Source organism: Rhamphochromis longiceps, linkage group LG14 (assembly GCF_057381845.1).
Source record: "Rhamphochromis longiceps isolate RC_006_pf linkage group LG14, R_longiceps_female_GT1.1, whole genome shotgun sequence".
In the NCBI taxonomy this organism is placed as follows: Eukaryota; Metazoa; Chordata; class Actinopteri; order Cichliformes; family Cichlidae; genus Rhamphochromis; species Rhamphochromis longiceps.
This window is the reverse complement of record NC_140570.1, coordinates 13,273,660-13,288,976: the sequence shown is the minus strand read 5'-3', so window position 1 is coordinate 13,288,976 and position 15,317 is coordinate 13,273,660. Positions and strand designations below refer to the sequence as shown.

General features: G+C 41.5%; 1 protein-coding gene across 1 annotated transcript in view; it reads right to left on the bottom strand.

The window, feature by feature from the left end:
- The window catches only part of pde2a (phosphodiesterase 2A), a 174,860-nt gene extending 161,362 nt beyond the window's left edge, over positions 1-13,498 (bottom strand). The window contains exon 1 of the mRNA XM_085379464.1: positions 12,528-13,498. Coding sequence (XP_085235590.1) covers positions 12,528-12,586 — 59 coding nt within the window. The 5' untranslated portion in view covers positions 12,587-13,498. The remainder of the gene's footprint in view (positions 1-12,527) is intronic.
- Positions 13,499-15,317: the final 1,819 nt, after the last annotated feature.

Here is a 15,317-nt window from a genome sequence, read left to right as displayed (position 1 = left end):
GGAGCAGCCAAAGGTATCTTTATCTGATAGCAACCTTAGCCGCATGTTATCTTGAAGATACTGGCTAGCAGCTATGACAAACAATAAAACACTAACCTTAATGTAGGAATTAGGTTAGTCCTGCCCATCTGTAATGCTCTAATGGGTCGTGTTAATTTAAAGGGCAAACACAAATATTTAAAAATTCTTAAAGTTCAAGATTTAAAAAAAAATTGTCATCACCTAGACTTAAAAAATCACCAAATATCAGGAAATAAATGGGGCTCTGGCTAAACACATTTTCACAGACTAGTACTGTTCTAATCCTGATTAAAAACAACTATTCCTCTTGATTTTATCATTTTCCCCCCATGATATCAAAAATGGCACTGAGTATTTTCCTGGGTATTGGATTCGAGTTTGGAATTCTAATATCATCACAACCCTTGTGTGCACTAAACCCTGAGAGACTAACAGCAGTTTCAGAAAAATGGTGAACATACTGGACAAAATGTCATCCCCACATGCAATTATTGTTCCAAAGTGACAAAACCTGCACTGAACATCACAGGAGAACTAAAGAGGGACTTCAAAGCTACCGAGTACTTTGCAATGAAATATTTTATACTTTGCTTTTAAAAAATGCAGTGTTATGTTTACGTAACGATGCACTAAAATCAGCGAACAATCGTGACAAATAACCGTGTGCTACTATATACACTGCAGTAAGAGTAAGACAGTTAACAGTTAAGAGTTCATGAGAATAATCACCATGTTTCCACTGGACAATCGCCATAAAATAGCAGCACGACTCCGGCTGAAATGTGTGTGAACTCTTGCCAGGTTTCATTACAAATTATTGCAGGATACAAAGTACCGTGTGCGTTCATCTTTAGTGTGTTTCTCCAGGTGTGTATCTGTGCAGCAAAGACTATGTGCAGCTGATCAATAAGAAAAGCAGTCAGAGAAAGCGGCACAGTAACACATGCCACTCTAGACTCAGCACGACACAACAACACCGATAGGCACGGTAACAACATGACATCAGCATCCATCCGACTTCAACACACTGCACCGATACAGTGTGTATCATAAAGAAAACACTACCAACAGGGGAATATGTTAAAGAGCAACATTAAACCAACTTCTAAAACGTTTTCTAAGTCAGCAGACGCAACAGAAACAAGTGTGGATTTACATCAGGATGAATATCAGCAATAAAGCTTTAGCAACGATAATAACGCTTCCAACAGCAAGTAAAGTGATGAAGCATACAGCAAACAACGAGCAAATCAAATCAGTTCACCAAAATGCTGTGACAAGATTAACCACGGTGCTGTTTTACCTGCACAAGGAGGAACACCAGAATGTGGGAGGGCTGATGTCTCCTGGCTACTCTGTGAACTTCTGAATTTTTGAGCTGTGTGAAATGTTTTTTGTGTCCGCTGGTTTAAGATTCATATATTATTTACTTTGGTCATGTTGTGTAAATTTAAACCTCCTACTTATTTTCAGCAGCAGCTTTGAATAGTCACTTTGATTCCACAGGAGACGATTCTTACTAATACCATGTTTGGGAGTCCAAAACATTTAAGGGAGGCCCATGAACAAACTCTAGTGCATGACGGTGACGTGTGACAAAGTCCTTTTATTGTAACAACTAGGGTTGCCAACCGTCCCTTAAAATACGGAATCGTCCCGTATTTAGAAACAAAAGTACACGTCCCGTATTGAGCTAATAAGGGACGCACTTTGTCCCGTAATACAGTGAGAATCAAAAGTAGTCTATAAATGTTTATGGAATTAACGCTTTGTTTGAAAACATAATTCCCAGCCCCTCTCCTGCTTTGTGACCAATGAGCTGACAGCACACTTATGACAATTCGAGTATGACAATTCAGATTACCGCTCATCTCATTGGTCGAAGAAAGGTCGCTTACGGAGAAAATACCGGAAGACAACAGATGACCACAACAAGAAGCATGGCCAACAGGGAAACAAATGCCGTCACTGCGGTGCAAGTCTCGGACGACAGTACACCTAAAGCTGGGCTTACACTGTGCGATTTTTTCAGTCGCGTTATTCAGCTCCTGCTCAAACTGCACGATTGACTCGCAGGGGTTAGAAGTTGGTAGGTCACGATGCAGGTCTCACACTATACCGCCCGATGCTCTGATGCGACCTGAGTGCGCACACTGTGCGTCCATAACATGAAGGTTATAACAGAAAATCTGTCGCTCGCTCTCTCTGTCTCTCACTCACACAGACACACCACCACCATCAACTTTGCTAAATTGCTAATGAAAAACACTCATCAGGCAGCTGTGATTGAGCAGCAGTGTAAATCCAACTATTTTCACGGTTGTTGTGGTCGTGATAATTTTGTGAGGCCACATCGAAAAGGCTCGGATGAGCTTTTCAAAGTTCTACAAGTTGTGCCTCCATCGCTTGTGTCCAGATCACACGCTGCACAGCCGTGCTGCTCCGTCTTTTTCACGGCGTTTACGTGTTTGCGCGCGAGCAGTGTGAGCGGCTCACGAGCGATTGATGATCGGGAGCTGGTCGTGAGGTGTTAATCACTTCTCGTTACCCCACGTATACTACACGACGCACGATGAAGATCACTCAAAAATCGGCTCAAAATGGGCCTAAAACCGCACAGTGTGAGCCCAGCGTTAGAGCAGCAATGTTTGTTCCCCTCAGAGAAAGGGAAGAATGGGAAAAGGAAAACACCTGGCTGGAAAAAGTTAATATGGGCATGTGCAGTGAATATCAGCGCTATGTGGCCAGAAGTGTGATAATATAATTTATTTTGTGTAATAAACAACTGCAAGGATAGATGATTACAACAAATAGATGACTAATACATAAAAGTAATACATAGGTGAATAATGATGATGAGTTAAGATGCGTAATCATGGGAACAAGCGGGTTTTCAAACGGGAGCAGCTGATTAGCATTAGAAAAGCTGAAATAATACCTCAGCTGAAGCCAATTGTACTAAATGCACTAAATGTGCACTGTTACAAGAATATTTTTCTTTCTATTGTTTTCTATTATTTTAAGTTAAGCAGGACAGAGTTCTTTTAAAGAAAGATTTACTTATATTCTCAAAAGTTAAGCATGACAGGCTTCTGTTTAAGAAAGAGACCTGTTTTATGTGTTAATGTTGTCATTTTGAGCTAAAAATAAATGGCTAAATGATCATTTGTTTCACATGTGTTCATATCACAAAGAATACACATCTACTTAAATCAAATTCAAGTCAAAGGGTTAAAAAAAATAATTTCACACACACAGACAACTGGGTCGCCCGGCCCTGGCCACGAGGTGTCCCTTATTTCTTTTTCAGGGAGTTGGCAACCCTAGTAACAACACCTTCAAAGAGCAAACCTGTACTTCCTCAAACTACAAAAGAGTGACAAGCTAAAAGATGAACCAAGATAAAGTGTCAGCCACCACTGATCTCTATGAACGATATCTGCAACATGCAGCATCTGTAATGCAAGGGCAAGAAACCTTCTGGATTTAGTTTACAGTCCACTACAGTATTCCTGTCGACGAGTCATGAATTCGACTAGGTTGCATGCAGGTAAACAGTCTGTTGGAAACCAAATGAGAAATCGCATGTCAAAAATATTTGCTATCATCTGATTATGATTTTTCTTTTTTAAGTGTATCTGCATTCTTTAAAAGTGATCACAGACAGACCCTAAAAAACTTGGCTGTTAATACGAGAGATGAAAGGCCCAGTCACACAGGCCAGGAGACCGCTCACTGACGCCGATGTGTATTCCTTAATCACATCAAGTGGTTGCTGTTGCAAAGAGTTATATGATGCTGCACAAAACCAATCCTTGCATGAAAGATGCTGGCTTGTCTCCAAACATTTGCTAACTACTTGCCAAGCAGTAGTCACATGTAAAGGCAACCACAATGAGTTTTTTGGTGCAGCCACTGATTTCACTTGGCAACGACAGGAACCTCCAGCAACCAGTTATGCAACCAGGGAATGCAGAGGTTTTTTTTGAGCAACTGGAGGTTGCCAGAGGGTTGCTGACTGGTTTGTGGGCCTGTTTGCCTCAGGCAGTGGAATTGCACAACCAACCCAGAAAAGCTTTAGCTCCCCTTGGAATTAATTCCCCATATCTATGGAAGTCTTCTAGACGATTGACCATGTTTTTATCATAAGCTATTAATTAGTTGTGTTGATGACAGCAGAGAGTACGACCTAACATGTTTGTCCAAAAGTCAAGATGTGGTGACAGCGAAAACAAAAGCAAGCATGTAGATGTTTACAGTTCTCTGTCCCGAGACCTGCAGAGAACATCTGCTGTCTGATAGGGACAGTGTCAGAAATACACTACATTGCCAAAAGGATTCACCATTAGGGCTGGGCTATTTCATACCGTTCACGGTAATACCGGTGTAATTTTGGGCAATGATAGGAAAATAAAATATCGCGATAGAATATGGGTAAAACGCGCATGCGCAGTGCCTATGTTTACATACGCACATGGCGGCGATGGAGAATGAGAAGGGTGAAAGTGGATCGTTGAATGAAACGGATGAACCAGAATTGGTTTGTTAAAATGCTGCAACTTCAGTGGTGTGGAACTGGTTTAGCTTGCGTCCGTCAGATATACAACAAAGCACTATTTTTGGTAGCGCATGCTAGCAGGCCGTCGTTATTACCGTGTTGTTTGGAAAATACGGCACACTTAAAATCAATCCTTTGATTTATATAACTTTAATGCACATTAAAAAACAGCTGCTTGTTTAAGTGCAAATACATTGATGGGGTTTTTTGCACTAATAAAGTTGTGGAGTCGTAAAGTAATTTGTCTAGTGTCAATTATATCGTCAGTTATATCGTTAACGCAAATTTTAAAATGTATATCGTGATAAATATTTTTGGTCATATCGCCCTGCTCTATTCACCATCCATCAAAATCCCTGAATTCAGCTGTTCCAATCACTTCCATGGCCAAAAGTGCATCAAATCAAGCACCAAGACATGCAAACTAGTTCTACAAACATTTATGAAAGAATGGCTTGCTCTCAGCAGCTCTTTGAATTCCAGTGTGATTCCATGATAGGACGCCACCTCTGCAACAAGTCCATTGTTGAAATTTCCTCGCTACTAAATATTCTACAGTCAACTGTATTATAACAAAGTGGAAGAGATTGGGAATGGCAGCACTCCACCATGAAGTTGTGGCCACATAAAATCCCAGCGCAGGGTCGACGAATCGTGAGGCACATAGAGCACAGAGGTCAACAACTTTCCAAAGAGTCAATCGCTACAGACCTACAAACGTCATGTGGCCTTCAGACTAGTTCTTTCTTGTGCCTCTCCCATTCCTTGTGAACTTTACGGTCACTCCCGTCCTTATTCTGGTTATGCGTATGCATAGGTCATCCACATTCACCAAAGCGGGGTTGGGATTTTGCACAGGAGCACGTTTGTAGTGGTTGAAAACTCCTCTCCTCTCTGTCTGAACAGAAACCTGACAGACACATTTGCAGGGCTATAAGTTACGCTTTAAACTCAAATACCCTAAAGTAATCTCAGTGCATTCAGGCACTGAAGTGTTGCACGGGAACACAAAGTCTGAAACAAAAACTGCAAGTGTTAAAGCCATCTGCCAATACTCCTTTAGCTTCTTGCCACGACGACGGAGGAGACATGATAGCGTTTTCTAATTAAACCAAACCTCTGTGCCACAAACACAGCTGCCTCACCTCCCGCCTTGATCTCCTTGGGGAGGACAAATACACACAAACACACCACGATTATACCCGCTGACAAAAACACTCATGCACACAGTTGTGGTTGTCCATTTGATTACTGACAGTGAGACAGCTGTAACCATTCATACACACACACACACACACACACACACACACACACACACACACACACACACACACACACACACACACACACACACTTCTAACTTGTATACACACAGAGTTGTAAACACACTCGCTGTCGTAGACACCTACACACACACACCTGTCTGTGGCAACAGTACATAGAGATAAGGAGGCTGACAGGAGCTGCTGGAGCCAAAGCTGGGAACCATGGGGGCTGTCAGCGTCATTTTCCTGTGACACCTCCAGGCTCACACACACACAAATACACACCACACACTTGATGATATTGTATTGACTTATATTCATTTCCTGTCTGTATTCTTTCCATAACTGGCACAAAATGCACCTACAGAAAACCCTCCTCTAAAGTCAACCTGCTTTTGCTTTAATCGGCATGAAAAATGACACCATAGCCCAGCTGAAATTCTACCCTCCACCTTTAAAATAACTCCTCCTAATAAGGTGTAAGAAACAGTCACCATAAGAGACCAGATGGAAAGGTTTTCTATTCCAGTGCAGACCCCACAATAGAAAAAAAAACAATGATGACACACAAACCAAGAAAAGTTCTAGATAAATAATGTTCTACAAACTCATACGTACCATGGAATGGACCCTCAACCACCTTTGTCCATATAATAATGAATGCAAAGTCATAATAAAATTATAGAGGGGTGTCATATCTTTTAAGATATTGCTAATTCACACTGCTTTGTGCTACAAAACTGTAGTGAAAATCATGACTTTCTTTCACTTTCAGCTTTCAGCTACGTGCCCACTCCCTAAAACCTAATCAAAATGACTCTGTATGCAACTAGCGTGTGCAAAGTTGACGGTTATTTCTCTACTCTAACTAAACTACATGATGTTCAAATGTCTGCAACACTCTTTATTTACATGAAAAGTCTGCGAAACTTTTGCAGGATGCTGATTCAAACGGTCCTTGATTCTAATGTGTTTTTATAAGTGATTTTGGTCTTCGATTTTTAAAAAGGTATATGATTATGTGTTTATTTATGTATTTTACTCATGCTCACATGCCTCTGAATGTTTGTTTTTGTTGACTTATTGAATATGCCATCAACCTGCCAAGGACTACAGATGAAAATGAATCTGTGTGGCTAAACCTAGCATATTTACTCGATGAATTTAAGTGCTCGTATTAATTAATATCCATTGTCCCTTTTAAATAAACATAAACATAAACTGAGATAAATTGATCTCAGTTGACTGCAAAATGTTAGCAGGACTAAACAAACATCGGCTCATTTAGCAGCTCCGCTTGGTTAATCATATTCACAGATCCATTTTTACGATAAATGGCGATTTTGCGGTCTATCAGTTTATATAAAACTTAGTGAAGGCAGTGAGGGAGTGCAGGGTTTTCTATTGGCTGACATGAAATAGACTTCCTCTCTGTTACAGTGACAGTTGTATGACATCTAATTACACAGATTACGCTGTTTAACATTAATGTTGAATGGCTTGTAACTAAATTAATGCATCCCATCTCATTCTTTCAAGCTTAAATACACACACAAATTAAAATACATGCCTTGTTATTGTGATTATTGAGGGCATTGAGTTGAATCCATTCAGAATAATGAAGTAGTTCAAATTCCCTTTCACAGAGGCATATAGACGTGCTTCTGTGAAACTCTTCTTCAGTGGCTCCTTGTTAAATCCAGAACTGAATTCAAAATCATTCTGAAACCTGCTCCCAGTTTGGATTTGGAGACAGACACCCTCTCTACTTTCAATGTTAGGCTTACAACTTTCCTTTTTGACAAAGGATATTATCATTAGTTATTATTTATCTCTAGGGCTAATTACGCACACCCCACTTTTCAGTTATTTATTTGTAAAAAATGTTTGGAATCATGTATGATTTTCGTTCCACTTCTCACGTGTTCCACTTTGTGTTGGTCTTTCACTCCAATAAAACTGATTCATGTTTGTGGCTGTAATGTGACAAAATGTGGGAAAGTTCAAGGGGGCCAAATACTTCTGCAAGCCACTGTATATGTGTAAATCTGTGATAAAACAAGGTGTTTGAAGCCTCTTATCTAATGTGGGTTAGGACAGGGTTCATCTCCATGCATACAGAAAATGAGTGGATGAACAGATGGATAATAACTGCACTACAGTCTTTATGATTGTTTTGTGCCAGTTTACAAAAGTCATTTCAGTTTTATTCAAAGCAGGGAACTCATTTTAAACAGAAAGCTGCACAGAGCAGAGAATTCTTACTCTGTCTATTTAGCAAATTAAAGGCTTTAATAATGAAAACCAGCTGTGTTTACAGGAGGAAATCGTGTATAAATGTGAATGGAACCGGTTCAGTTTACGTTCAGTAAACTCGACATCATTAGAGAAGTGCAGTAAGTGAACCAGGGTTGGGAAGATATGAGAGCAGTGCTTCCCGTGATATATATTTCAATGATAATCTCAAGTCAGAGAGTATCCCCTTGACAATATTAAGACAGGTTTCCTTACAGTATGGGCTTATGTGTTTAAACTCTTCTTTAATTAAGTTTATGTTGATCTAGTTTGATGCCTGAGTTTGTTATGGCCAGAGGTGCAAAGCTGACACATGTCTCTGCAATTAGGAACAAAACACTTTAGCAGTTATTGAATTTACTGAAGATCCAAACCCCAAATCACAAAGTTAATTATACAAATATGCAGATGCAAGATTATGTAACTTAACATTTATGAAAAACCTGCCACTCATGATGATGAGACAATGATTTTTAGCCAGTATTGGGGTTCTTGTATTTCCTGTGGAAAGCAACTAATTACACATTTTTTTCCTGCCTTTCTCTGTAACACAGCGTCATATGGCTGGCAGTAAATACTACGCTGTTAAGCCTTGCATACGGCCACATTGTATAAGCACAAATCCTAACAAATTCTGTATCAGCACAGAAGCAGCCTTAGCGGCACGTCACAGAAAAGGTTGTGCTGACAGTGATTGGAAATGGGTCGTCTCTGCTTCTATTTTTTGTTGGGATTCAAAATTCGGCTGCGTGTCTGGGGTCTGTGCTTACTCGGTTTAAACATCTCTGGATCTGAGGATCTGATTGCCTTTAGAGGTGACAGGAGAGGTGAGGTGGTGTTAGCAACTATAGATATGCCAGTTTTTTACGGCTGTTGCGCAGTTTCCTTTGGTGCAATAAATTATAAATAATGTGCACATCTCTTCATTTAAAAGTGGTTACACTGTCGAGGATATTACTGTGACATCACATATGCAAAACCCCTGTTATGATGTTTCTCTGTTCACCCATAATGCAGATAATTAAAGAACTTATGCAATTCAAGTAATCACATAATCGTTTGGATTGCAACTCTGTGATATGCAATAATGTGATGATGAATGTAGGAACTGCAATGTGCTACACACTCCCTGCAATCTGCTCATGATTCTTCTTTCTTTCTAACCTTTGACCTCTCATAATTCAACGCTGCACCGAAGCTTTAACAGCTCCCTCGTAATACTGTAGGCTTTTTCATGCAGATAATGAGAGCAACCAATTATTCATTCACTTTAATATTTCAAGCAAACTTAACTCATTAAATTTACACCCTAGCTAAAGGACATAACATTATTTTTGTGCAGCACAGGTAATGGTTTCATTTGTTAAGCGAATAAAAATGTATATCAGCAGCTCATGCACAGACTACATTGTACTTTTTGGATAAATGCTGCTGCATGAAATCCTGGAGACGGGTGAGGGAATCAAAATATGGATAAAAGTCAGAATAGAGAGTTTTTAAGCCAAATGTTTGTTTGTATGTTTTTTGCTGAAGCGCACATATTTAGTAGCTACACAAAACCACACAAACATGTGCAAAAGCAAGCAAACAGTGCACACAAAGGTTTGTGCCACTTTCTCTTTGCCTTCACTTTATCTGCCTGTTCCCGCTCTGTCTCTTTTCTCTGTCTCTCTCTCTCTGAATATTTTAGTATTGATGAGCCCATTACTGATGATAACACAGTGCAACATCAGCATCCTTTCTCCCTCTCCCTGTCTCCCTCTCTCCAACACACACACACACACATGCTCACTCATCAGGAGTCGGGTTACAAGTCTGCCTCTGCTGTGTACTTCTGTGCATTTCGCTGTGAGTGTGTGTGTTCAGCGGGAGGCTGGGGGAATCTGACTGCCTGGCGTCGCTCCAACAAACTGCACTATTTTTCAGGCTGGATACCATTCACGTGCACACCAGCTGACGCACAGATACACACACACAGGGGCGATGTGTGTCAGCTGTTAAAATGATAACAGCGAATAAGCAAAGTGCACTGAATGCGAAGGTGGCTTCCTAAAAGGATGTTTAGAACCCGCAAAACACTTCAAGTAACGTAACGGCGCATGGCACAAACATTAAACACAGAGCGGCGAACGATTCGGTGGCAGCGTGCATCTGATACTGTAGAGCGCTGTCACTGTGTCAGATGATGAATAACTGCCTCTCAAAGCAACGATCCAGGAATCCATACCTCTGAAAACCCATCACAATGACAAAAATGCAAAAGCCTGCAGATGTCGCTCTCAGAATTTTCAGCCAAAAGCGCTGCATTTGATCTCAGCACTCAGTCGCAGGAGGCTCACATCCCAACGGGTGCAGGCATGACATCTGCTTTTCTGTATTTTGTCAAAGTGCCACACTTAATGACCCCCTCAGATCACCGGTGTGCGCTGTCAAACCTGCTCGAGCGTGAGGGAAGCAGGTGAGACCAGCTACTGAATCTAATTGTATATCAGAGATCACTGACATCCATGTGGCACATTCATTATTCCCACAAACTTCTGGCTATAATCTTTTTTTTTTCCAGGAATGGCCAACAAACGCTCAAAGTAAGAAGCTTAGTCTTCTCTGCGGTGAGGTGAATGAAAGTCATTATCCTCCAGTGATTTCCTTTATTGAGTTTAAACCAATAATGAAGGAGGGAATAAAAGCCATTAGAGGATTTTTTTTTCCAACTTTCAGACAGAGCTGAAATTACTATGAGGGAGATTTTACTAATATATGTGCAGTCATTGTAAAATGACATCACTGGGTTATTATCCACAAATGATCTTATTCAGTTACAAAGGAGGCGAGGGGGGTGGGGAGTTTTATAAAACACACAGTGTGCTACGGATGCCTTCCTTGGGGAGAAGTCCTTGCTATCTGATCGGTTTGCTCATGCAGTGTCACTTTAATTTGAGAGCAGGCTTTGTGAGCTTACACAGTAAACTTTAATTTCAGACAGCAGAGAGCTGGTTCTACGTGAGGACCGCGCTGCTTTATTAACTTAACATTTAGATAATCATTGAGCCCTGACATTTAAAAGTTCATCAGTGTTCAGGCAGGTGTCAGCGTGAAGACTCACGTCAAACAGACAGAGGGCAAACAGCTACAGCACACAACACAATGAACTCCAGCACAGCAACACATCCAGCTGAAGCAATGATTAATACAGCGTTTTATAAACAGCCCTCTGACACGACAAACACTGTATGCCAGACAAAACTAGGATGCGATACTGGGCTGCTACATTGGATCAAATAGAGCAGCCAATTATTATAATGATCATGTCAGCCTCCTTTGATCCAGGGCTCATCGTTGCCTTCCTGTGAAAGAAAAAAAAAAACATCTATCTTTTTTAGAAAGTAAAAAAAACAGCCTCGGGAACGGGAATGAACATTAACTCTGAAAAAGAGCCCCGGTTTAAGCTCTGTGATGATGTATTTCAGGGTTTCAGCAGACAAAAATCTGTACAACAGAAGAATTTATCTCAAAAAGGTCGGGGGATTTCAAACATAATTTCCCTTATAAGGCATTCTCTATAATGGATTTCAAAGTGGCAGATAATAGCTTTATAGATGAGTTATAAACCGCATCAGATGTGTGTGTGTGTGTGTGCGTGTTCATTCTTTCTTTTGAGTAGGCTTAACATGTCAGCAAGACATAAAGGCATGCAGAAAAAGTCAGAAACAGATATCTATGCAGTTGCCAGAGAGCCTTTTTCCAGGTCAAAGGTTGGCTCCAGTCACTCAGTTTTTCCCCAACTTGTCGACCCACAGTTGCACTTATTTTAGTTCATCTTAAAACCTGGCTAAATTACTTCTAAAACATTAATAAAGCTGTTAGCAACAGCTTATAAACCATTTACGAAGGGTACCTTATTAGAAAGACAGGGCAAGACTATCATTAATTCTAGATCTAGTCTGCCCTTAAAATATGTTTTTAATATCATAGTTTTCATGGAGAGAATCCAGTTAGGAGGCATATCACGGCTGGCGGTGTATTTCTCCCTGTAGGAATATTAGAGGAAGAGTAGCCCATCAGTGTAATGTCATGATTTCCTGGAAGATACAAAGGGGCGATAAGGTCACCAAATTCCCTGCGGGAGCAGTCAGAGAACATTTTGGTGACGTGACGGTGATTTTGTGTGCGGGTTTGCACTGACAGCTGCATGCATGGTTCACGTGGGGTCTATTACCGCCGCTGTCAGTGCGGAGATTGACACCCTGCAGGTCGCACTCACACTGCTGCTACTACTACACACACACCACTCAGTATTTGGCTCGCTGCTAGACGCCATGTGTTTCCACAGCGGAAGAGTGGCAGGCAGCTTCGAGATGCAAACACTTATCAGAAACACTCGCACTTACATCTCAGAGGATGGCGGCTGGCTACGGCAGAGGAGCGCGTGTCCGCACGCTTGTCCCATCGCGCATCCTGCCTCGCGCCTCTCCGGTTTGCCCGAACAGCTGCAGCTGGAAGCAGGGATCAGCCCGTGCGCGAGTCTCTTAGGCCGGGAGGGGTAAAGGAGGACGGACCGACGGATGGGTGGACGGCTGGGTGTGTGCTTCTCTCTCCTCACCCCCCAGTGCGGTACGCCTCTCTGCGATTCCGCTGTCCGCTGCTGCCTCCTCTTTCGAGCTCTGACAGCGCGCGGGGATTGGTCGGGACCCGGTAACTGATATTTGAGCTGTGGCGAGCTGGGATATAACAGCTGAGCAGAGAGAGAGAGAGAGAGAGAGAGAGCTAACACATGGAAGCGTCCACGAGAAAGACGCGTGTGGCTGAGGCACGTCACTCGTCCGCGTGCGCTGAAAAACAGTCCTTCCTTTTAGGCAATGCCCGCTCCCTCCGCGAGCGCCGGGCGATTTATCCGTGAAAATGAAAGTTGCATTGTTGTGAATATTTAACTTTTCACGGCGTGTCCCCACTGCGCGCGCTCATCCTCCAAATCGTCCTTCGTAGAGTACGGGCTCCTCCGGACACACTTGGAAATGTTTTCTCTGCACTTCTCAAACAGAAGACCTCACGGTTTTATTGGAAAACACTCGTGTGTCTGTGTGTGACAGGGGACAGGTCTCAAGGTCCAGATCTTTTTCTGCCATATATGGCCCTTCCAGTACACTCACGGAAGGAGCGATGCGGAGCTTGACGGGAGCACCGGGATTGTTTGTTTACGTCCAAAGCCTGTAAATGTGGTGTCAGGTGTCAGCAGTTTAACATCTCAGTGCTCAGTTATTGTTGCCTCATATGTTAAAGGAAGTAAGTAGTTTGTATAATAATACAGCCCCCTTCGCCTAAAACCACATGTCCGCATGTGTTTGCAATCATTTTGTCTGATTGGTCTTCTACCGGAGGCTGTGTGAGCATGAAGACACCGTGACTGATTGACACATTTGTGGTCTGTGTTTGCTCAGTTGCATATGTGCATCTTCATCATCGTCATGATCAGAACGACCAATTAAACATCTGTGTGAATGACCAGGATTTCATATCATATCAGCTACAGGGCCTAGCATCGATCTACATAGTAGTAGGGCTTTCTTTGAGTTTTGGTGCGTGGCGCTATTTCTGTGTTTACATCTGGATTGTGTTTGCTCCTGTTTTATTATTTTTGCTCTGGTCACGAGAACTCAATATATAATTGGCAAAACTGCAGTCTGTTTGTATAAGTAAAGATAGTCATATAGTCATATATTAGATCAAACATTGTTACTACAATAAAACAGTGAAAAAATGAAATCTGTAACTATTGATATTAATAATTTGTCAGTTATACTACACTGGTATGCAAATATGCACAATGTGAGGACCTCTGAGCTTGAATACAGTACGGTCACCATTAATGATACAGTTATGGTAAAAATATAAGGACACCTTCTGTCAGTTCTAAGGTTTTACATAACAGGATATAACAAAAACAGGTAAATACAGCCTCAGATGAACTACGGCACATGACATATATACAGTTCATATATTTTACAAGAAACTAAGCAGAAGCAGTTTGTGAAGAACTAGTTACACCCTTACTGCTTCCATAGGAATTAAGAGGGTAAATAACGGCCAGGTGCAAATGCAAAGAAGCTGCTGCACCAAAAACGTGAGAGTGATTGCTTTAGTTGCTAGCAGACTGCCACAGTTGCCTGTAGTTTTTCATGTCTGTCTGCAAAAAGCCAAGATTTAGTAAAAACTAAGAAATTGGAGATTGTTTACCTTCAAAGTAAAAGTTGTGCCTCACTGCTACAGCCAGTGTGTTCAAAAAGTGCAACCTTTATTTTGAAGCCTGTGTATCACCATGATTGTCGTATGCCCAAAAAGCAGTCACACATCTGCAAAGCCTCAAGACACATGACAGCTGCACTGGGATTTTGCCAGATAGCACATGACTATGAGAGTCACTGTCAACTTTATTCGGTCTGATAAATGAAGTTTAAAGTATTGTATCACAATTCCCAACACTGTGCAAGGACCTAAAGAGCTATTGTGCATCTTTCATTAATTCCATCAGTACAGTAAAATAGGGCAGTAACAGCACCATGCTGTGCGGATGTTTGTTTCTGTAACAGGCAGTGTAGTCAGGACAGGAGGAAGTGTAGAGGCAGTAAGATATAAAAGAGTTGTTTTTCCAAAGTGCTCAGCATCTAAAGCTGGGCAAAAGTTTAATTTCAACAGATAATGATCTTCAGTTAAACTCTGCGAAGGTGCTGAAGCGGACCAACTGGAGTCTGAACCTGAACCCAACAGATGTGCACCTACTGTACCTAATGAGTAGCATGGCCCTGCATCAGTGTGTCCCATCCAACCCAATCTTCTAAAAGTTCCTAGATTTAGTCCTACCTTTGTGGTGTCCTCGGGATTCCCATATCGTTAGCTTGATAGCATAATTGCCTAAGTCATTTTTGGCCAATGACATAGGCAGACGGACAGGATGATGCAGCAGTGGTAGGGGAGTAAAGTTAGGCAAAAATCTCAATTTGACCAAAAAATGACTTAGGCACTTATGCTATGAAGCTAACGATATGCTTGTTTGTCATTCACCTAGGGACCATTTGTGTTTCGAGGACACCACAAGGGTTACGGCTTGAGGCTATCATTGCTGCCAAAGGTAATTTAACAAAGTAGTAAGTGAAGGGTCTGAATACATACATGAAATATTTCAG